Below are 25,105 nucleotides of genomic sequence, written 5' to 3'. Positions count from 1 at the left end.
CACAGTTTCTTTCAGTAGCCTAGATCTGCTTTTTCACAACCGGGTTTCCATGAGAGGATGGAGCTCTAGTGCTGTAAGTCAGTGGTTCTCAAGGTGAGGTCCATGAACTAGCAATGTTAGAATACTTAGGAGTTTGTTAGAAATTCAGATTCTCAAACCCTACTTCAAAAACTCTAAAAAGCAATCTGTTTTAACCTCCAGATGATTTGAGGTACCCTGAAACTTCAGAACCACTACCTTAAGGCATCCATTGCTTATAATAAATTAATTTCTTTCGTATTCATCTATGGTACTAGTTATTTAGAGACATTTCAACCTAGTATAATTTCTTTTAATAGTCTAGAGAATAATTGTTATATTTCAGACATTATAATTTATTCTGAGAAACTTGGAACATTGATCAACTCTTTCCCTCTCCCCTCCAAGATTATTTCATTTTATCAGTCTTAATTATTGAGTAGAAAAACTGAGTTATTGTTAGTTTTTTCTTACTGTGTAGAGGCATATAAATTTCTGTTTAAAACTTTAGATAACAATAAGTATGCAATCAGATTTTGAATTATTAATCTTTAGTTGGTTGTATATTTACTTTTAATAAAATTAAGTTCCTAAAGAGCAATAATTGTTTGCATATTTTTTTCCTTTAGAGTGTTAGATCATTATTAAATTTTGAATGCAGAGAGTAAATACAGGCCTCCCAAATCTTGTTTTAGAATGTATATTGAGCAGTTACTTACAAAAACCAGGCTCCTTTTAAAAGTATTATAAGAAAGTACAAACAATATGCCTCTTAGATGTCACTTCTGCTACAAAAAAAAAATGCGATATATAACTTTTGTCACAATTAACTTTTTCCTAGGAGAAGAAAAGGTTAACAATTAACAATGTAGCTCGACAGTGGGACTTGCAACAACAACGAGTAGCCAGTATTGCTACAAATGAAGATAGAAAAGATTCTGACTCTCCTCACGACCCCTGTCAGCTTGATGGAAGCACCCTCTCTGCATTCCCAGAGGAAACAGGGTATGCAATGGTATTCTTTCAAGATACAGGCATCATTTGGTAATTGAATTTGGAGCGGGAATTAGAAACCATTTGACATATAATTATTTTTAAAGAGCGTTCTGAAGAAAACTTGTTGAAATTAGAAGTTAAGATGGAAAAATTGGAAATATAAATCTTACTATAATATTCTCCTAATTAAAACACCCTTCATAGGGCACTTCATATTTTTCATAGGGAAAAGCCTAGATTGCTTAACATAGTCTATGATGCCTTTTGCCCACTTCATCTCTTTTATCTCGTGCCATCAACCATCTTCTTCTGCTATTGCAGCATCACTGTCTTTTAGTTCAGTTATTTCCTACTTCAGAACCTTTCTTATAGGAATAGTGTTTTTCTGCCCTAACAGCAATCACTTCCCTGCACTATTTCTCTGATCCAGCCCTAGCTAACTTCAGCCCACCCACAGAAGTCTGAAGTTTAAACTTCACATCTTCCAAAAAAGTCTTTCCTAACTCCAAAGAATAGATCGGGTGTCCTTTTTATCTCTTGGTACCCTGCACCTCCCCTTCTTAGTAGTTACCGTAACTATGACTAAAGAACTAGTTGGTAGTTAGTTGTTTCATGTGTGTCTTCCCCATTAGAATGTAAGCTCCATGAGGAAAGGAATCCTGATTGATTGATTAAACTGCTGTTGTGTCCTCAGCAGCCATCACAAAGCCTTACTCTTTAACTGCTAGTAGTAAGCAATCGGGCATACAATCTGAATAGCGACTCCAGCTGCGCTCTAGACATCTGTCTGTTCCAGTGACTCCCAACCTCTTTTCTTCTATGATACATTTACCACATGATAACATATCCTTAGGTTTATGAGCAATGCTGAGTGCATTATCTAAACTCCACATGTTTCTCTTTCTCTCACAAAAGCATATTGAAATCAAGTAAATTCAGAGGGACATAAAGTGTCCATATCTTTATAGTGTGTGTATAATTTAAATATATATTTGTACAGCTGTCCCTCAGTCTCCATGGGGGATTGGTTCCAGGACCCCTGCAAATATCCAAATCTGCAGATACTCAATTCCCCATACAAAATGGGATAGTATTTGCATATAAACTATACACATACTACCATATACTTGAAATCATCTCTAGATTACTTAAATAGTATCTAATACAATGCCTACACATCACTTCATTTGCGTGGATTTGGCATAGTACTCAGCATGTGGCAAGTTCAAGTTTTGCTTTTGGAACTTTGTGGAATTTTTCTTTTCAGATTTTTTTGATTCATTTCATTTAATCTATGGGTGCAGAACCCACTGAGGGTGACTATATTTACATAATTTAAAAATAAAGCCTAAAAATCAAAGATACATTTTAATTTTGTTTAATTTGATGAAGCATATGTGTCTTATTACCTTAACTAAACTCTGAAACACCTTTTAAAACTAAATACAATACAATATAGCTTTCACTTCAGGTTTTCAGCTGGAATTCTTCGACCCTTTCATATAAAAATATATATGTAGTAAGGAAGTAATTTGAGTGGCATGAGAATAATGTTTTAGAAATTGTCTGGACAGATATGCTTTTTAAATTTTAGTTATAGGATTAACTTATATCAATATGTTTCCTTCAGCTCACTTGGGATCCACATGTAGACCCCCTCTGCTCTTTCAGCTAGAAAAATAAGGCAAGAATAAAAATGCTAATAAAGAGACAATTTATATAACTAATATACCACCCTTATAGAGCCCTAGAGCTTTATTTAATATTATTTAAATGGTGAAATATAATTTTACTTGGTTAGAACTATAATACTTTATAATGTTAAAACTTTATAGCAGTAGGCTGTAGATTTATGAAATAATACACGTCAGTTCTAATTTCTCTTTTTGAAAAAATATTTTTTCATTTTTCTTAAGTTTCTGTGTTTCAAGTTTATCCAAGTAATCTGGCATTTTTTATTCAAAATTGTAATAAGGTTTTAAAAGTTAGTCCTTCAATCCGTCTTTTTTTTTTTTTTTTTTTTTGAGATGGAGTCTCACTCTGTCACCCAGGCTGGAGGGCAGTGGCACGATCTCGGCTCACTGCAACCTTTACCTCCCAGGTTCAAGCGATTCTCCTGCCTCAGCCTCCTGAGTAGCTGGGATTTTACAGGTGCCACCACCACACTTGGCTAATTTTTGTATTTTTAATAGAGATGAAGTTTCACCACACTGGCTAGGCTGGTCTCGAACTCCTGACCTCAGTGCTTGCCTGCCTAGGCTTCCCAAAGCATTAGGATTACAGGCGTGAGCCACAGCACATGGCCTCAAACTTACTTTTATACACAGTGTTAGGTAAGGATCTAACTTGATTTTGTTTCAATTGACTAGTCAATTTGCTAATAACCTTTTAAAAATTAAACTATTCATTTTTTTTTGAGAATGCCATCTTTATCTCATGTTAAGTTTTAATATGTGCATGTATTTCTGGACTATCCATTTCACTTACCCATTTTAATGCCAACCACCAGACTATTATAGTAATTTTGTAGTAAGTTTTCATAACTTATAGGGAAAATAGGCTTCTACTGTTCTTTTCAGGTTTCAGTTACCATATACCTATTCTTCCATATGAACTTTATTTATTTATTTATTTATTTATTTATTTAGTCATTGAGATGGGGTCCCACTTTGTCTCCCGGCTGAAGTGCAGTGGCGTGATCTTGGCTTACAGCAACCTCTGCCTCCCGGGCTCAAGCAATCCTCCTACCTCAGCCTTCTGAGTAGCTGGGACTGCAGGCACACACCACTATGTCCAGCTAATTTTTGTATTTTTTGTAGAGATGGAGTTTTGCTATGTTCCCCAGGCCGGTCTTGAACTCTTAGGTGCTCAAGTGATCTCCCTACCTTGACCTCCCAAAGTGCTGGGATTACAGGCATGAGCCACTGTGCTCAGCCTCATAGGAACTTTAAAATCAGCTAAAATAGAAAATAAATGGTGAGAATCTTGTTCAAATCACATTTAAGTTTACTTGTTCATTTCAGAAGAATTAACATTTTTATGACAGTAATGTCACTTTGAGAAACATAGTATGTCTCTCCATTTTTTCAGGTCTTTTTTGATATCCAGAGGGAGCTAACTGGGAAAATGTTGGAAGATTGAAGGAAAATTCTGAGGAACTAAATGAGGTTAGAGACCACAAAATTATAGCAACTTTAGCCTGAATGGTTGGGCGAGTTTCTTCCAAGAGCACAGAGTAGCTAAGTGTAACAGAAGAGAAGCCAAATGTCTGATAAAGAACAAAGAGACAAGGAATCAAAGACAAGGAATAAAAATTTCAAGTGTGATGACAAAGGAAAAGATGGAAATATTCGTTAGATAGTCTAGGTGAGATTTTAAGGAATTAAAAAAACAGAAGGTTGGCAACAGATAGGAAGAAAATTTTATGTTTCTGGGACTGGAAGTCTAATTAAAGTTGCTGATGAGGAGCATATTAAGTAAGAGCATTAATATGTGCTGCAATAGTGGGAATTTATGGTCAGAGTAAGTTTTTGAGGTTGAATATTGAGTAAGTTTAGAGATGTAATACATGTAAGTAATGAAATCTAGGCAATATGGAAGATGTTGTGGTTATCAGAGTGGATTGTTGAAAAAGAGTAGAAGTGAAGGTCACCAGAGGAGAGACGATCAGTTGAAACTGATCAGTTGAAATTATTGCAGACGTTGAAGTTACTGATGGTAGAACAAGGTATGGTACCAGAGGCCATGCATCCTGCTCTCTTGTGACAGGGCTATTCATTGTTGAAGTTTTACTAGTTTTGGCAGCTTCAGTGAATGCAGGAGTATCTTTTTTATTAAATGGCTATTTCATCTGTCAAAACTGTCTCTGATCAGTGGATTGCGACTATTAACATGACTTTGATGACATTTTGAACTTTTAAGGTGGCATCTAGCCAAACATTTTATGACCCTCTAAAAGAATTTAAAATTATAGGGTCTTTATGGTCTCAAAAACAAGCAAACTGTTCCAAGAGAAAGAGGAAGTATCTGTTAGTGAAAACTGTTGTGCCTTGTACTTATTGCCAAGAGTTTCAGAATTTTTATTAGGAGTTCCACAAAATCTGAAGCTTTTAAGAAAGGAGCATAGAGAAAGCATTTGGGAGAGATGGGAGAAGTGATGCAGGCGTTCAGTGGAGATGTAAAGAGTAATGATGAATCATTAAGAAAAGGATGCACAATTTCTGGCAGAAGATTTACTTTTTACAAATGTGTGTTTAAACTGTCATGGAAACAATGTTACATTCTCTTAGTTTGATTCTTTTTTTAATGACCTAAAAACTAGCAAGTTGAGTAGCCACAGAAGATATTTATACATGAAGATAGAAAAAATAAAATTTTAGGGACAGATAGTACAAAACTGGTAGAGATTATAATGTAAAATCAGTTACTTATAACTTCTACTAGTTGTAGATTTTTCTTCAGATTAGTTTGTAGTTATCTGATTCCTGTAAAATCTCCTAAACTGAAATTTAGAGATATTTCTAAAAGAACTTACTATACCTTGCATTTTGTCTAAACCAGGAACTCTTAACCAGAGCATCCAGTTTGTCTTTTTGAATTGTAAGTCCTTATTTTACTTGACCTCCTTACAGCATTTGACACAGTCGAAACTCCTCATTCACCTGATTTTCCTTTTATGTATGTGGCCACTCTTTTTTTTTTTAAAGTGGTATTTTACTGGCCCCTTTTCTACCAAATCTTTAAACGTGTATTATGTGATTTTTGAATCTGTAAGATTTAGATATACTACTTGCTATAATAAATGAAGATTCAGCTCTCTCACCTCTTTTCCTCCCCACACTATATATCTATAGTTGTTTTATTGGTAGCTTCTGTAATATATATATAAATCTTTATTTTTTATTTTACCCACTATAGGCAATGGCTCTCAAGTCTGCATTTGCAAGATGCATCTATCCTTTTTGTTTTTCCCACTTTGTACACTGCAACTTCTATCAGCTATACTTTTCTAATTTCCCTTGAGATTTCTTCTTTCATCCCATGGTTGTTTAAGATGGCAGTGTTTAATGTTTACATATTTGTGAATTTTCCAGATTTTTCATTGTGGTCAGAGAAGATATTTTATATGAATTTAATCTTTTTAAATTGATTGAGACTTGCTTATGGCTGAACATATGGTCTATCCCAGAGAATGTTCCATGCGTACTTGAGAAGAATATGTATTCTGCTATTATTGGGTGGGGTTTTCTATATATGTCTGTGTGGCCGTATGAGTTTATCCTAGTCAGAGTTCATTGAGCCTCTTGTATATGTTGTCTTTTATCAGATTTGGGAAGCTTTTGGCCATTATTTTTTCAAATATTCTTTCTGCTTTTTTTCTCTAATGTCTGTCCTTCTGAAACTCCCACTATGTTTATGTTGGTATGCTGGATAGTGTACCACAGTTTTTCTGTTCATTTATCTTTATTTTTTATTTTACCCCTCTCCTCAGACTACGTAATTTAATTGACCTAAGTTTACTGATTCTTTCACCTGCTCAAATCTGCTGTTGAAGCCTTCTAGGTAAGTTTTCAGTTATTGTACTCTTCAACTCCATAATTTCTATTTGATTCCTTTTTAATTTCCATTTCTTTATTGATGTTCTTTATTTGGTGAGACATCATTCTCTTGGCTTTCCTTAATTATTTGAGCATATTTAAAATAGTTGACTTAAAAGTTTTTGTCTAGTAAGTCCAATGTCTGGGCTTCCTTAGGGACAGTTTCTGTTCATTTCTTTTTTTCCTGCAAGTGGGTTATACTTTCTTGTTTCCTTGTATGCAGCATATTTTTTGTTAAAACTGGACATTTATGTGGCAACTCTGGAAATCAGATCATTCCTCCTCCCTAGGGTTGGTTGTTGCTGCTTGTTTTGATTGTTTTCTTCTATTTGTTTAATGACTTTCCTAACTATTTCTGTGAAGACTTTATTATTTATCGTGTGTATCCACTGAAATCTCTGTCCCATTAGCTTAGTGGTCAGTTAGTGATTTTCAGAGATTCTCTTAAATGCCTGGAAAAAAGGAAAAATAAACCTCTCCCAGTCTCTAGAGACTGGTTCTGTTTTGAGGCACTCTTTCACTGCTTACCTAGGCAGTTTACCACTCTACCTTAACCTTCATTCCTGCTTGTGTGGAACCTCAAGATCAGCCAGAGGTTAGGGTTAGGGTTAAGGATAGTGTCTTCTCAGATCTTTTCCAAACATGTGTCCAACCCTGGACGTGCATGTGGCCTTTTAGATTCCTTGCACTCACAGGAGCTTCTCAAAACTCTGTTCTCCCAGGTATTTCCTTCTCCAGCCTCTTCCTTCTCAGTGTTTTTGGTCTGTCTGTTGCTTGCTGCAGCTACTATCCCTTGTCCAATGTGGTGGCAGCTAATACATTTTTGCCTTTAAATACTTTCAACAAATGCCACTTAGAAGCTACATAAGCCCTAGGGAAGCTTCAAGGCAAGTGAAACAAAGGCAAGCCCTTGAGCTAATCCTGCAGAGAGCCACCAAACACGTCAAAACACACAACTACAATTTTTTGAGAATACGGTCTGTATTGCTTCCTCTGTTGCCAGCAACCTGCACCAGGAATGTGGGCTGTTCAACTTCAAGGCCACCACCAAGCTGGGAAGTGGGGAATGGTAACAGGGTAAGTTAAAATGCTTCAGAACTCTCTTATTGACATTCAACAGTTTTTCTTTTCTTCATTGTTTCCCTGGTTTTGTAATTTATTAGATTCTAGATTTCTGAAAAGGTGATTTTGATTGTTTTTGGGTGTTTTTTGTTGTTGCTAGCCTATTTGTTTCTTGGAGTGTTTTGGAGTTCCCTACTCTACCATTTTTGCTCTCTCTTTGGGATTCCAATTTGGCTATATTCTATGAGCTATACTTTTATATTTCAAGATTAATATTACTTACATCTGTTCGATAATCATAAAACTTTGTCAGTTGGTAGCATTAAAATTGATAACTAGTAAACAGTATTTAAGTTTCTATAATGTAACTATTTCTTACTTTACAGTTAAGTAGTAGGCTATGATTATATCTCCTTTTCTGCTTCCTAAGCTACTTTAAGAATAGTCGTAGCATCAAATTCAAATGGACACCGCTTCATGATACCTTAAAAGTTGTGCAAACCCATGCCACATATTAGTTTGCCCCATATTCGAGCCATGCCTTTCATATATAGTTTATTTTTCTTTGGAGTTTCTGATTGCCTTTTAAAAATTGAACAAAGAAATTTACTGCTGTTTCTACATTTCTGATTTCTGGAATCTACTCTTTTTGAAGACTGTCTCTGTGGTCTAATTTAGACACATCATTTGCTTTTGGCCCTTCTTTATAGATTATTATTTTACATCGTATTATTAGCAGCCTTTGATTTTTTTCTTGTATTACGTGTCTTTCTTTTATCTTCAAATATTTCTGTTCTCTCAACCTCTCGATGGTAAAGTTCTTCAGATTTTGGTTCTGAGCTCTCTTTACACTCTCTGCTTTCCCCCTAACAATCTCATACATGCCTTTGACTTTAAATACCATTTATATACTGAAGAGACAAAAATATATCCCTGTTCCTTTATGGTTTACCCACTTAGATAGTGTTTAGGAGAACAAGTCCTTATCACATTGAAATTTAAAAAATATTCTCCCATTTTGTCTTTCTAAAGATTTAACATTTGGCCTTTTATATTTAAGTTTTTATTGTATCTGTAATTGATTTTTATATCTGAGGTTAAGTTCTGATTTATGTGGGGAGGGGGTTTCCTTCCATAGGAACAACCAGTTACCCTAGTGCTATTTATTGAGTGTTCTTTCCTTTCTCACTGAACTGCAGTGCCCTTCTATGAGACTTCTGTTGGCAGTGAGAGAAGTAGGTGGGAGAGTCCTTTCACAGATCTTCAATTAATGCCCATGTTGGGTCTCACTTCTCACTCGCATCCTCCATCATACTTACCTCAGTTCCTTTCCAGAGTTCCACTGAGCAATTTGGCTGCCATCTTTTCCTAATTTCCAGTGTATATTTGAGAATACAGCTCTTTTTGACCCTTCCTCATCACTTAACACTTTTTCTTTCTAGCTTCCAGACATTTGCTGAATTTCTGGAAATCTCCTGCTGCCAATAATCTTCCTCTACTGCCCTTGCTGTTGTTGTGGGTTTACGCCTTTTTGATTCCTATTCTTCAGTGGGGTCTTGGAGGAAGAGGTTTTAAGCACATGTACTTAATCTATCTGCTATTTTTATCTGAAAGTATGAAGCAAAGAATTTTAAACATTAGTGATTATATTACTACATTTTCTGTAAGTCTTCAAAAAAAAATTTTATCATTTGAGACCCTGAATAATAAAATTTAATTCTTTCTTACTTTTTTTTTTTTAATTAAAAAAAGACGAAGTTTAACTTTTGTTACCCAGGCTAAAGTGCAATGGCGTGATCTTGGCCCACTGCAACCTCTACCTCCCGGGCTCAAGCAATTTTCCTGCCTCAGCCTCCCGAGTAGCTGGATTACAGGCATGTGCCACCATGCCCAGCTAATTTTGTAATTTTAGTAGAGATGGGGTTTCTCCATGTTGGTCAGGCTGGTCTCAAACTTCCACCCTCAGGTGATCTGCTCACCTCAGCCTCCCAAAGTGCTGGGATTACAGGCGTGAGCCACCATGCTTGGCCAAAATCTAATTATTTCTGACCGTAGAAAGCTAGTTAGAGGGCCACAAAGATTTTTTTCCTAGCGTTTCAATTTGTTTTGTAATACTGCTTAAGGTTTTCCATTTTTAATAATCATTTGTATTTATAGTCTTTAGTATTTCATAATGCCAAAAAAGTGAATAATTCTTGGATTACAATGTCTGTAACCTTTGGCTTATGGGTGTGTAACTAAATGCCTGGAAACAAGTGTCCATAAAAAATTATAGACACAATAAGGGAAATAATTCTCTAAAACTTTGCTATATCCCATTAATGATTTAACTGTTCACTGTACTTGGGAGAGCTCTACAGTAAAATGACATATTTCAAGTTTCTTTTCTCTGGCAGAAATTGGAAAGTACTTGGTGTAACTTTTTTTTTGGTTATTATTATTATTTTTGCTTACATTGGATGCATGCAGTGAAGCTGATTTATTTTTGGTCGTTTCCTGTCTCTGAACACTGTGGTATTTTAGCCAACACTACTATAATAAAATATAATGCATACAGTGAATTTTCACACCTGTGAATGTTGTAATAGTAATTCATAAAATAAATTATTATAGGAATCAGCACGACTTATTCATTGGGAAAAGAATCTTCCAAAATATTTTAAGTCTTTCTGTTCAGGCTTGTTACAAAAAGCCTAAAGGTTAAAAGAATAATAATAAACCTCCTAAGTAATGTCTTTTCATCTGGACATTTAAGAGTATGTTCTACATTTAGCCTGGCTTTCAGAATCATTACTTTATATTGCACTGAGTGAATCACCTGTCTTTTCTTAGGTTACTTCATTGAAAAGGCATAGGATATTTTCCTGACTTATTCTTATGTAAAGATCATATTATGTAAAGTAGAATAGATGAAACTTTGGACTTGAAATTAACTGCTAAAAATCTTGAAGAGAATTCATATTTGATGTCATTCTGCCTGCTGTTATATAATTACTATTTCAGTTGGAGAATGTAATTGGAAATGCATTGGACTTTACGGGAAAACAAATTTTAAACAGATCTTCCAGAGAAGAATATCAGCTTTCTTAGAGTACAAATTTAGACTAGATAACGATAGGAAACTGGGTGCGATGACCAGTTACCCACTCTAGAAGTGTGAGTCATGCCTCATTCCACTGTTTCCTTCGTTCTCCAATCAACCACTTTCTTTATTTATTCTTAATTATCTGTTAAATCTGTGCTCTTTTATTAATAATCATGAAAATGTATTGAGCTAAGTATGAAGCATAGTTTAGAATACTTTTTCAAATCTTCACAACTCTGAAGTACATGTATTATGATAATCATTTTACATACAAGGAAACTGAAACTCAAAGAATTAAATAACTCACCCCAAAAGTCATCAGTTATCAATGGCAGATCTAGAATTTGAACTAAGGTCTGTCTCATTTTCTTACCATTGCCATTTCGACTACACCATTTTGTTTTTTGTTCTGCCCGAATCTGGTCTAGTTGACACTTTTGCACTGGTCTTCTTACTCATCCCCTACATTCAGCCTCTCCCTGCCATGTCCTCCACACAATTGATTGGCTTATCTGTCTGAAGCGGGTCTTTGAGAGCAGAGAGCATATCTTACTCATCTTTCTATCCCCAACACTAGTACCTACATCCATGCACGATACTTTGGAGGTGCTTAAAAACTTGCATTGAATATGACCTCATTATTTTTTAAAATTTAAAACCTTTTTCTGCTTCTGAACCATGCAGGATAAAATCTGACTTTTCGAGTTCATTTCCAGCTCCTACTCCCCTGCATGTTTCAGTGTTCCTGTCCCGTGTTTTAGTGTTCCAGCCATAGAAATACTGTTCAACCCAGCAATCCCATTACTGGGTATATACCCAAAGGAATATAAATCACTCTATTTTAAAGGCACATAAACATACTGTATGTTCATTGCAGTACTATTCACAATAGCAAAGATATGGAATCAGTCTAAATCTCCATCAGTGATAGACTGGATAAAGAAAATGTGGGAGGCCAATGCAGGCAGATCACTTGAGGTCAGGAGTTCAAGACTAGCCTGGCAAGCATGGCGAAACCCTGTCTCTACTAAAAATACAAAAATTAGCTGGGCATTATGGCACATACCTATAATCCTACCAACTTCAGAGGCAGAGGCACAAGAATCTCTTGAACCCAGGAGACAGAGGTTGCAGTGAGCTGAGATTGCACCACTGCACTCCAGCCTGGGCAACAGAGTGGAACTGTGTCTGAAAAAAAAAAAGAAAATAAAATGTGGTTCATATACACCATGGAATACTATGCAGCCATAAAAAAGAATGAGATCACGTTGTTTGCAGGGACATGGATGGAGCTGGAGACAATTGTCCTTAGCAAAGTAACACAGAACAGAAAATCAAATACCACATGTTCTCACTTATAAATGGGAGTTAAATGATGATAACGTATGGACACACAAAGGGGAATGGCACACCAGGGCCTATTGGATGATGGAAGGCGGCAGGAGGAAGAGGATCAGGAAAAATAACTAATGGGTACTAGGCTTAATGCCTGGGTGGTGAAATAATCTATACAACAAATCCCATGACACAGTTTGCCTATGTTATAAAACTGTACATATGCCCCTGAACTTAAAAGTTAAAAAAGAAATTATTCTTACATAAATAATCAGGTCCTGAACCATGCAAAAGAAAATATGTATCCATTTGCAGATGTGCCCCTGAACTTAAAGTAATCATTTCTGCACCCTTCTTCATTCTGTTTTCCCAACTTCTGTTCCTGATAAAAATCTGCTCTTTATCTCTTGAGGATCAGTTCAAATGAAACCTCCTTTTGAAACTTGACTTTTCCCCTCTAGAAGAATTAGTCATTCCTTTCCCTGTGGGCATATAGTTTAAATATTCATTCTATCACAATAAGCGCATTATATTATATTTAATATATATATTCATCTTCCTCTCAACACTCATCCAGATTGAGAGCTCTTTGAAAGAAAGTATATATTGGTTTATTTTTACATCCCCAATGCTTAACAGAATATCTGACACATAGTAAGCTCTCCACAAAAAAACTATTTGCTTAATGAGACACTGAGGTCATTTTAGTTTAAAAATTATATCCCATGTGTTTATTAGGTTGATTGCAGAGTGGGATTAGAGCAGTTACATTTCTGAAACTATCACCCAGTAAAGGTGAGCAATGATTTTGCTATATCAAAGAAACCTTTGTATGATCTCAGTGTTGATTGTTCTTATCAATACAGATGATTTAATGACATGTGCCAGAATTCTTGGCACAGTGTTTTATAGATGCGGAGCTTTCAGGACATGTTGGGTAAATGAAAGAATTAATTAATTAATTAATATGTGTGTATGTGTAACTAAAAAGATGCAGCCATATCTACTAAGGGTACAAGGAAAACTAGAAGAACAATTGCCAAAATATAAACGTTGTTTAGCAAGCAAAGTCATTTTTTTTATAGAACTCAGAACACACTTTTCCAGAGGAGCAAATTTGTAAACATTGGCCAGAGTTTAAGGGTAAGTTCAAAAGCTTCATTCAGAAAATAACTGAAATGGGTTAGGTGTTACATGGCCTATTTACTAGGTGCTGTGTTTCCTAGTGAAAAGGGCGAGCCTGTCTGCAGCCCAGGAGACTTGCCATTTGTTTTTACCAAATGTGCATGCAATAGCGAACTAAACTGGCGATTACTTCTGCTTTGTTTTGTAACCATGTCACTGTTTTCCTGAGAGTAGCCTTGTTTACTATGTCACTAATTTCCTCAACAGTTTACTTGACAAGCCCTTTGCACAAAATAAATAATCCCTGATGATAGACAGTTTTTATTGTGTGGAATAAACTTTTAATTATGTAGAAAAAGAAAGGCAAGACACTTCTAAATATACGACGTGGAGCAATATCACTTCTCAAAGGATTTATTGATGTTTTTGGTGCAGAGCTCTGATTCCCCATCATTTTCACATTAAACATTTTTGCTGGTTACTGTGGCCATCAGGCATCCCTATGTCAACTAGCTGTTTTTCTTCCCTTTACCTTCCTTGTTCATTACATGTCTTTGCCTCACCTGGGTAAACCTTCTTGCTAACCCTTATTCTGTGTCTATGTCACTGATGCTGCCCCTTTACAGAAACCATAGCTTATGGTTTGAATACCCTTCTTAAGATCTAATACATACTCATTAAAAACTTCATCACTGTCTCACTTCATTAATTCATCCAAGAAATATGTATTGAGCAGAGCATGTGCTAGGAGCTATACTAGATACTGGATCTACTATACTAATTGTGACAAAATTCAAGCCCTCAAGGATCACTGTGTTTAGTAAGAGAGACAGATAAGGCAAAAAGGAACTGCAGTACAAAGTGGCAAGTACTGTAATAGCAGTATGCACTCTTTTCATCAAGAGTGGCAGTGAAACTGTCCTTTATTTTGTTCCATTATTGATTATATAACCAACCTTAATGAGCTATAATCTGACTCACTGTATCACACAAAGCACAATTTATGGAACTAATCCTCTTTCTAAGATTATCATCTAAGGCCATTCATATACTACTACTCATTGGATACTATTGATTGGATATTTGATTTTTGTCATACAATAGTATTGTCTTAAGTGTCTGGTGGAAATGAAGCCTTTTGGTATTTTCTTGGTTGCATATTCATTTAAAGTAGACTGATATTATTACTCAGCTTGTTATTGAATAAACAAATGTGTAGAAGGTTAACTGGTACCTCCAAAATAAGTATGATAAAACAATAGGGTGCTTTCTTAGTTTTTTCCCTAAGCATCAACATTGTAAAATGTTTGAGGATCTTTAATAATTCATTCAGTATACATTGTTAAAAGCTCATTACTTGGTTTTGGGTCCCAAAGATGTAAAAATATGCAATCTCTAGCCTCACTCACTATCTGGAATAACAGGCAAAATTATAAGCATAAAATTATAATATAGTATGAGAAGTGATGTGTTCCAGGAGTGTACCAGAGACCATAGCAGCACAAATGAGAGTGAGATGCTGATTTTAATTCAGTGCAGTATGAGAAGCGTGTATATATAGTGTATATATATATATAATATAATGATTCCTTTTCACCATTTCTTATTTCAAAATGAGGAGGAAATATTCACTGATTTTACTGATTATAACTGTAGTATATACACTTTAAATTTTTAAAAACCACTGCAGTATTCAAAAATAGAAAGTCAGAGTTGCCCCTTAATATAACCTCTGAGAAATAAACTATTTTTAGCAGTTATTATTTGGTTTATAAACATATTTTTACATGTATGGTTCTTACTGTAGAAATACTAATTTGTAAACTATAATTTTTTCTAGTCAGAAAATTTTATAGATTGGGAAAACCTATTTGTATTGACATGAAGAGATAACCATAATGTAGTAAATGGGTTGTTTTAAAACTAAAGAGAATATTAATTATCTTTCATGGATATAAATAATTTTGGTTTAGAGGTGATCTTTTTTCAGAATATGGCTCTTTTTCAATTAAAATGTACGATTAGAATAATACAAAACTTCCAGATAGTCTATTGAAAATTAGTCTTTAATGCTCTGGGTTTAATTACCAAAATGAAAAAAGAATATAAAGTTGTGAAGAGATTTTCTAATAGGTCATTATACTGTTAGATATTCTGTATGATAAGTATTTTATTTAAAAGTTTATTTGGATTTTCCAGGCCTCTAGACTCAGGACTCAACAGTGCTTTACAAGGTTTATCTGTCATAGACACACACCTTGTTGAAGTAGATGGGGATACACTTTCCCTGTATGGCTCAGGAGCGCTGGAATCTCTGGATAGGAATTGGAGTGTTCAAACGGCAGGAATGATCACAACAGTCTCCTTCACGTTCATAGAATTTGATGAAATCGTCCAAGTGCTTCCCAAACTGAAGATTAAGTTTCCTAATTCTCTGGTAAATATTTCCTTTCAGTAGTATATTTGAATTATTCTTAGTCATGACTTGTGTGTTTGGGCCAAAGACCTGTTTTAACTTTTATTTATGTAGTCTCTATCGGGCAGGAAGATTAAGGTTTTGTGTTGATTTTCTTGAGCTAGAATTTAAATTAATATTCATAAAATGGCCTTAAAGTTTTATGTTAATATTGGAAATTATATCTTGAAAGAATGATCCTTTATGGGTTAGAAAAAGACTGATATAATTTTATTCAAGTTATGTATTCTACTTTATAAAGCATTCAGCTTTATCACATAGCCTTATATATTCACCTATTGTACCTAGTAATGGTCCGATGTATATTTGTCATATAATTTTTACAAAAATCCCCTAGCAGTGTTGAAAATAATTTTAGTAGCACATTAAAATTACTTTGAGAAATTAGCCTTCCTCATTTATGGTGTCATTATATTATTTAGTATGCATTTGTAGAAATTGTGATTTCTGTAATGAGTTCTCTCTTGAGTTTTTATTGCTGCTGTGTTTTTCTCTGTTGGCCACATGACTTCCTCACCTGCCTTTTCAGTCGGCGGGGGCTGGGGGTGGGTTTCACTTCATTTGCTCTAAAGAAGATAATTAGGGGTGGAGACAATGTGTTTAGAAAAGAGCATCTAGATCCACATACAGAATGCTTGCGTTAACATTGCAGTTTTGGTGATTTGATTTTTCTGTAGGCAGTATAACTATCCTACACAGTGTTTGCCAAGATACAAGTAATAACAGCTAACTAGTTCTTCTCAGAAAAATTGTGGGCCCTGTATTTTAAAAAGACTGAAATCTTCATTTTCAGTCTTTTTAAAAAATTGATTTATTATCAGCGTAAAGCGTATAAAATCAATAATTCCTGAAAGAATCTGCATTACTTGTTATTTATGTAACTTTAAAGAATGTTTGTTTATAAATGAACATGTCACTTATAGAAGGAATCACCCAGAATTCAATATTGGATGGATTTGGTCAATGGTACGTTGGCTGAATTAAAGTTACATAAGTTTAGTACATTCAGTTGTTTTAATGTAATTGAAAACATATTTGCTAAGCTGAAAGTTTACATATTTACTTGGGGAATGATCAGTGAAGCTTTAATGTTAAGATTTCAATATGGTTAAACTCAATGTTCTGATCTTTTTTTGTGTTTTATCATTCTAGCACCTTAAATTCAAGGAAACAAATCTTGTAATGCTGCAGCAATTTAATGCACTAGCGCAACTCCGTCGTATTGACCAGTTGACAATTGATCCTCAAGGAAATCCAGTTGTCAGTTTTACACTCTGGAAATACTATGTACTGTTTCGGCTAAGCCATTTTAGTTTGCAGAAAATAAATGGAACAGAGGTAAGCTAAAAACTAGATGAACTATAGAATAAATATGTTCCTTCTTAGGGGAAGTAGTTATTTTAAATGGTTAGGAATTTAAATAACCATGATAGAACATTTGCAGCATATTGGTTTTTAAAAATATATTGATATTTAAAATGTCAAAAACCTAAAAATCTGTTTTAAAACTTCCAAAGCACTAAACAAATTGTGAAAATAAAACAGTAACCAGGTTATACTGAATGGCAAATATTTTACTGTTGTGTGTAAGTATTCAGTGAAATAAAATGGTGGGGTGACAGTTAAAAATAAAAATAAACTCTTCTGTAAGTAACGTGATCTTTGTATTTCTCAAAGTACTTTGCAGACTGCCTGGTATGCTAGAGGGAATAAGGAAGTAAAACCTACATGTCAACTAATTAAGGGTATTGTGGTAGAGAAAGGGAAGAATAAAATGGAAAAAAAAAAAAAAAAAGCAGGGGGAGGGAAGAAGATGATTTGCAAAAAGAAGAGACAAAAAGGAGGAAAAAGCCAGGAAGAAAGATAAAAGAAGAGAAAGTAAAAATAAGAGAAAAAGAAAATGAAACAAGCTGATATAAATGTCTAGACTGCTCTGTTAATAGTTGGTAGCAGCTGCCTGTGCCGTGACTACCCTGGGCAACTCAGGTCTGGAGCAGAATAGCTGGAAAATTGTTATTGAAAAGTTATTCTTAGGTTGATTCTGCTAAGCTTGTCCCCCAGCTACTCAAAAACCATGTTCTTTTTAAATATTAATTTGGAAGAAAAAAGAGCAACTATGCCTCTACCACTACTGAATTTAAATACTCCTCCAAAGAAAAAAAATCATCTTTAATATGTTAGTCTTGTTACAATATCTCTTGAAATCCAGAAGGCCTCCTTATTATAAGATCAACTGTAGTCAGCTTTCTGGCTCAGTAACTGTATTTTCCTGCAGCTGATACACTACAGATAGATACTTAACTCCAAAAATTCAGCATACTATGAGGAGACTGCACATCTCTGGATCAATGTACAAGCAACTATATGAAATGTGCATCAACCATGGTATTTCTGTGACCTCAGAATCAGCCATCTGCTGAAGATGTCGGGTAAATCTGAATCTTCAGATGACTTTTAATTTCTCCAGCTAGTTTTCAAGAGGGTTGGATCAGTCTTGTGTACTCTCGTATACTATTTGATGCTTCCGCAGAGACAAGGTTGTGAATCCCTGGAAGGACCTAATAATTAGCCCTAAAGGTTTCTAAAGTTAGCCAAGACTGGAAATAGAATGGTTATTTTGACTATGGGTGAGTGATTCCCCCTTAATAATGGCCAAACCATTACCCTTATTAACCCCATATAGTGTATTTACCCAGATATGGATCATTACTAGAAGAATATCTGTTATTATAGAACTTTGAATTACAAAGGAATAGTATAATTATATAAAGTAAAGAAGAATTAGAAATAACCAATATAATTTATTCTGATTTAAATTTCTGAAAATGTCAATGCCAGGGATATTTGACACCTTATTAAAATACCTAAAATATATTCCTGTTTGTAAAGTCCTCAATCTTATATAGTAATGTTACACTGCATTTCTACTTTTCTGTGTATAAAAAAGAATGATATTGCTTGAGGTAGAATTAAATTGAATTATGAGCATCAAGAAGAAAAGATGGAGTAGTGGCCTGCATTGGCCACTAGGTGACTATATTGGATCAGACACAACTTAGTTATTAGCTAAGGAAGGTTTTGAGGGAATAGAAGCCTCCTTAACTATGAAGAACCAGGGAAGAGAAGAGATTTAGTCTGAACTGATTCATATGTATAAGATGTTTGTGAATTATCGGTTTGTTTGTTTGTTTGTTTTTTGAGACGGAATTTCGCTCTTGTTACCCAGGCTGGAGTGCAATGGCGCCATCTCAGCTCACCGCAACCTCCGCCTCCTGGGTTCAGGCAATTCTCCTGCCTCAGCCTCCTGAGTAGCTGGGATTACAGGCACGCGCCACCATGCCCAGCTAATTTTTTGTATTTTTAGTAGAGACGGGGTTTCACCATGTTGACCAGATGGTCTCAATGTCTTGATGTCGTGATCCACCTGCCTCGGCCTCCCAAAGTGCTGGGATTACAGGCTTGAGCCACCGCACCCGGCCTGGTTTGTTTTTAAGAAAATACCTGTGAAGAGTATTACAGCTCGTTTTAGGAACGAATTTTCAAAAGGTCCACTACCTTGGCTCCACTGACATTTTGAGCCAGATAATTCTTTGTTGTGGGGGCTGTTCTCTGCATTGTACCATGCTTTAACAGCTACTTCGTCTCTACCCATACCCACTAGATGCCAGTCATGCCCAGAAATAACTAAAAATGTCTCCAGACATTACCAAATGTTCTGGAGGGGGCAAAATGGCTCCTTGGCTGGGATAATTTAATTATATAGACAAACCAACAGTATTTAAAATGTAAGCAACCTTATAATATATTAAAGAAAATGTGCCCAGATAGCAATACAGGTGCTGCTTTCAGCTTTTAGTACTTTCTTGGTTAATATAAGAATGAGCCCTCATAGGGTATACTTGTGACAAGTTATTCTTTTTGGGGAGAAAGACTGATGTAAATTTAGAATGAACAGGAGCATCCTGGCTAATTGAGTGAAAGTTGCATCTCTCAGGAAGGGACAAAATTATTCCCATAAGAGCAAGGTATGACCAACACCTTGGCTTACCTTTGACACATTATTAAAATGAATCTATTCCATTGACACTTGGGAATTTTTTCCTCAAAATCATTCTACTCCAAGAGGCTATAGGATTTCTGAAAAAAATTACTAAAAATTGAAGTTACCTCAAGTGTAATTCTCAGGAAATACAGCTTCTAAACCAGAACTAACTCATCACCTCCAATCACCTCCATCATCATGGACCACAATTATACATCTTCATTTTAAGTCAAGAAAGAAAAATATCAGTGAAAACTCTTCTCCCTACAGCACAGGAGAATGCACTTTTGTGGGCTTAAAAGATAATATTTAATCTGGACCTCTCTTTGGGATTATATTAGTTTTATCCAGCTAAGAGGTGGTGTCATTTTTTACCCCTTTCTATCATATCTCTTCAGGTGACACAGAATGATATGATAATGGCTGAAAGGCTCTTTGGAATCCTAGCACATGTAGCATCTTCTGAGTTACCCCAGTATCGTCTGATTTCCATTCTGGGTGATGCCAGGTAACCTTTAATTTTTTATAGTTTTTATAGAATTACTGTTATACTAGAAGAAGAAATGAATCCCATATACCTCTTAAGTATGCTAATTATATGTTCCATAAACGTGTATCCTAGACTGGCCCTATTGAAAGTGTTGGGGATATTAAGATATAAGATGAAGTCCTTATTCTCCCATGGCTTATAGTCTAATAAGTTAAAGATTCTCACAAGCAATTAAAATGTAATGTTTCTGGTGAGGGCCATTGGAGAGACTAACCACATTTTTTTTTTTGGAAGAATACTGAGGAAGGCTTCACAAAAGGAGACAACATCTTCATCTAGTTCTTTGGGAATCAGTGGGAGTTTTCAGGTAGAGAATATGGGGGAAAGATACCTGTAAAAGCACAAGTAATTATAAATAGCTCCATATAATTGGAACATGGGATGATTATGAATAAGTATAGGAAATGAAGCTAGAAAGATTGATTGTAGTCTGACTTTGAAGAGCTTTCCCATCCATGCCAAGAAAAAATGAAAACTTGTGTTTTGTAATGAAGTACAAGCAATCATATAATTGGATTTACATTCTTGAAAGGCTGCCATTTGAGCAGATAGAGATTGAGTAATGAAGATCAATCAAGTGGTTACTCTGTAGTCCAGGAGAGATTATGAGGGCCTGAGCCAAGGCAGCAAGATGGAGAAGAGGAAACCAGAACACACCGACTGACAGGGGTGCAGCATGGATGAAGAAATAGTCAAGGATGGTTGATCAGCCATGATTCAGTTACAGATCATACAAGTCACTCTGGTTAGAGTAAGCAAGGAATTAGATCGCTACAAAATCATTGAAAGGGTTGAGGAAGCAGTCTCCAGACTGAGCCTCCATAGAATCTGGGAGATTCTATGGTATCTCCCAGAATACCATAGAACAAGCCCACAAGGGAAACTGCCACCACTCTGGTCATGGAGCACTTTGCTGCAGTCAAGAACAACAGGAGACTATTGTCCCAGCTGTGAACAGCAGGATCACACCACTTTAACTGTGCTGGGATCAGGAAGTTCTCTACTCTGCTCCCCAGAATCTGGCTCCAGAACCATGTTACCCTACTGTAATTTACACTAACAAAGTGAGTCTTTCACATGCTACTGCTACTTCCCCAATTAGCTCAGTTCTGAATTCAAATCTCACCCAAGTACATCTGATTGATGGAATCTAAATCCATCAATCCTATCTAAAACCCACAAAACCATTCTGGAAAACAAAACAAAACAAAACAAAACAAAACAAAACAAAAAACGAGGGAAGCATCGAATTCAAGAAATGATGATGTAAAAAGAAATCAGTAAAAATTATAGTTGTCTGAATAAGTATTAATGTATAAGGTTTAAAAGATTAAATAACCTAAAAGTGAAAATCCAAGAAAGTCCTAAAAGAATGGAAGTTAAAGTTTACTTTCTTTCCCTGTTTAGGAGAGATAATACGTACTAATTAATAACAAAAATTGATGGAAAAATACCCATTTGTGTGTGTTAAAATACTAAGGGTTTTCATTAGAAAAAGATTAGATGGCTAATTTCTGAACTACTAAAAGGAAAAACGTGATCAACAAAAAGCAGGGGAAAAAAAGCATTTGGGTTATCACCATAAATGTGAATTAAAGTCTTCTATTAGTAGACACTAACTCTCAGCCTGGCGTGGTGGCTCACTTCTTGTAATCCTAGCACTTTGGGAGACCAAGAGGGCAGATCATGAGGTCAGGTGATGGAGACCATCCTGGCTAACGTGGTGAAACCTCATCTCTGTTAAAAATACAAACAATTAGCTGGGGGTGGTGGCATGTACCTGTAGTCCCACCTACTTGGGGGGCTGAGGCAGGGGAATTGCCTGAACCCAGGAGGCAGAGGTTGCAGTGAGCCAATACAGCATCGCTGTACTCCAGCCTGTGTGACAGGGCGGGAAAATCTAGGCAATACCATTCAGGGCAGGGGCACGAACAAAGATCTCACAACAAAAACATCAAAAGTAATTGCAACAAAAGCAAAAATTGACAAATGGGATCTAATTAAGCCAAGTTTCTGCACAGCAAAAGAAACTATCATCCATGCAAACAAGGCAACCTACAGAATGGGAGAAAATGTTTGTAATCTATCCCTCTGACAAAGGTCTAATATACAGACTCTATAAGGAACTTAAACAAATTTACAAGAAAAAAAATGAACCCCATCAAAAAGTGGGCAAAGGACATAAACAGACACATCTCAAAAGAAGATATTTCCGTAGCCAGCAAACATACGAAAAAAAAAGTTCAGCATCACTGATTATTACAGAAATGCAAATCAAAACCACAATGAGATAGTATTTCATGCCAGTCAGAATGGCGATTATTAAAAAGTCAAGAAACGATAGATGCTGGCGAGGCTGTGGAGAAATAGGAACAGTTTAACACTGTTGGTGGGAGTGTAAGTTAGTTCAACCATTGTGGAAGACTGTGTGGCGATTCCTCAAAGACCTGGCACCAGAAATACCATTTGACTCAGCAATCTCGTTAGTGAATATATACCCAAAGGAATATAAATCATTCTGTTATAACACGTATGTGTATGTTTATTGCAGGACTATTCACAATAGCAAAGACATGGAATCAACCCAAATTCCCGTCAGTGATAGACTGGATAAAGAAATTGTGGTACATATACACCATAGAATACTATGCAGTCATAAAAAGAAATGAGGTCATATCCCTTGCAGGGACATGGGTGGAGATGGAAGCCATTAGCCTCAGCAAACTAACACAGGAACAGAAAACCAAACACCACATGTTCTCACTTATAAGTGGGAGCTGAACAATGAGAACACATGGTCACAGGGAGGGCAACAACACCCACTGGGGCCTGTCATGTCAGGGGTCAGCAGGAGGGAGAGCATCAGGATGAATAGCTAATGCATGTGGGGCTTAATACCTAGGTGATGGGTTGATAGATGCAGCAAACCACCACAAAACGTTTCCCTATGTAACAAAGCCGCACATCCCGCACAGGTATCCTGGAACTTAAAATAAATAGAAATAAAGATCTATATGTTATTTACTTTTTTCTTTACAAAGGTTAGAAAATTATACTACATAACTATCCTATAAGAGGAACCAATTAAGTAAATTGTGATATATATCACAATTGATTTTTATTCATTGTATGAAAATTATAATTTTTAATGATATATAAAATACTTATATAGCATTAAGGAAATACAAAGTTGTATATTTAGTATGTTCTTAATTTTTTATAAAAATTTATAGAAAAAGTTTGCAAGGAAATATGTCAAGTGTGAACATTATTAATTTATGAAAACTTATGGATGGTTTTTATCCATTTCTTTTTACTTTTCAAATTGTACTTCCTAAAATAATTGTGTTACACTTTTAGATCAGAGAAAAATAAATTTTTTAAAAAGTTATATTCCTCTTTTGTTCTCAATCTTCAGTACACAGTTCACAATCAAGTAGTAGTATCATTTAGAGACACCCTAAGTGGTGGAAACCAGAAATCCACCCTCATGGAGGATGAATCCTGGCTGATGGCTCTGTAAGTGGTACTATGAGCACTGTGTATGTTCCTCTTCATAATCCAATGAGGCTTCTTGTTCTAATATTTAACCTCTGCTAGAATCTTGCCATAATATGCTCACAGTTGGAGGTTTTTGGTTTATGGTTTACTTTGGTTTTGCCTAAACTTAAGCCAAGATCCCATTCAATTTTCTAGCTATGAGTAATATTACCAAGCTGCATAGTGGAATTATTAACCATTTGTGTGATTGATAAGTGGTAACTAGCATGTTTTATGGGACCTAAAGACTTTGAAAGTTTGACCGACTACACTTTCTGGGTTTTGCACTTTGTGATTAATTTTTGTTGCTTTTTATTAAAGGAGAGTTTTTCCATTTTGGAAGTGCTTGAGACATCTTCTATGTTGATGATTGGTAGTTATGGAACAGAATAATTGGGGTTGCATAGCTTAATTAGTAGAAAGATTTGGGTACCAAACGGAACTCAAACATATCATAAACTCAAACTCATTAAAACAAAGTGTATGTTCCCCTCTATAGTCAACAAAAAATAGACATGCTTTAGTAAGTCTGAGAAGTAACTCTCTGAATCTCTTTACTGTCTTTCTGCAGGAAAAAGCAATTTCGGTATCTGCTAGAATCTAAAGGAAAAAAACCTGGTATTAGCAATGAAGAAAATAATGAAAGCAAAAGACTTGTAGGAGAAAATACAAATCGTGCTACATTAAATTATACTACGAGAGACTTTTATAATGAAAAGCTAGAGGTAAAACTACCGTTAATCTTTGCAGTCTAATGCTAGGATATATCCCACATGGCTTGGAACTTGGGGCTTGTACATTTGATACTTAGTCAGCTAAGATAACTTTTTTTGTTCTGGAATATATGTCAGCCTTATATACAAAGCCGGGGACAGTAGGCACCAAGGTCATTAGGAAGAAACAGAGCCCCAAGATGAAGAACCCACGGTTTCAATACCTTTATTTCAACAGAAAAAAATGTTCAAGAGAAATCTGTACCATAAATCTGTAGCAAAAATCTAAACCAAAATAGGACCAAGAGTCCTGATCTATGTAAGAAATAGGGTATAGGCTTGCTGTGGATACTTAGCCAGCTTATGCCAGATTATCAGAGAACACAGCAGGACCTCCATTTTTGTCCTCCTTACTGGGGCCATTGATGTTTTAATTAATAGCTTTCATTTTACACCATTTTCTTATGATTGCTTAATCAAGTAATTTCAACCTGTTCTATTCCCAATATAGCTACTTAGCCAGGAAAATGGGAACTAAACCTTTATGTTTTATGTGGTCAGAGGTT

The 25,105-nt window shown here is 35.5% G+C and overlaps 1 protein-coding gene across 5 annotated transcripts in view; it reads left to right on the top strand.

Annotated features, from left to right (window-relative positions):
- LRRC49 (leucine rich repeat containing 49) overlaps positions 1-25,105 on the top strand; it is a 141,486-nt gene that overhangs the window by 105,288 nt on the left and 11,093 nt on the right. For all 5 annotated transcript variants that reach the window (XM_074392730.1, XM_010340288.3, XM_074392731.1 and 2 more), the window contains 5 exons: positions 860-1,023; positions 15,418-15,655; positions 16,847-17,032; positions 20,135-20,244; positions 24,398-24,551. In XM_074392730.1, coding sequence (XP_074248831.1) covers positions 860-1,023; positions 15,418-15,655; positions 16,847-17,032; positions 20,135-20,244; positions 24,398-24,551 — 852 coding nt within the window. The remainder of the gene's footprint in view (positions 1-859; positions 1,024-15,417; positions 15,656-16,846; positions 17,033-20,134; positions 20,245-24,397; positions 24,552-25,105) is intronic.

The sequence above is a fragment of the Saimiri boliviensis genome, chromosome 2 (assembly GCF_048565385.1).
Source record: "Saimiri boliviensis isolate mSaiBol1 chromosome 2, mSaiBol1.pri, whole genome shotgun sequence".
NCBI classification, from domain to species: Eukaryota; Metazoa; Chordata; class Mammalia; order Primates; family Cebidae; genus Saimiri; species Saimiri boliviensis.
This window is presented reverse-complemented; position numbering and strand designations above follow the sequence as displayed.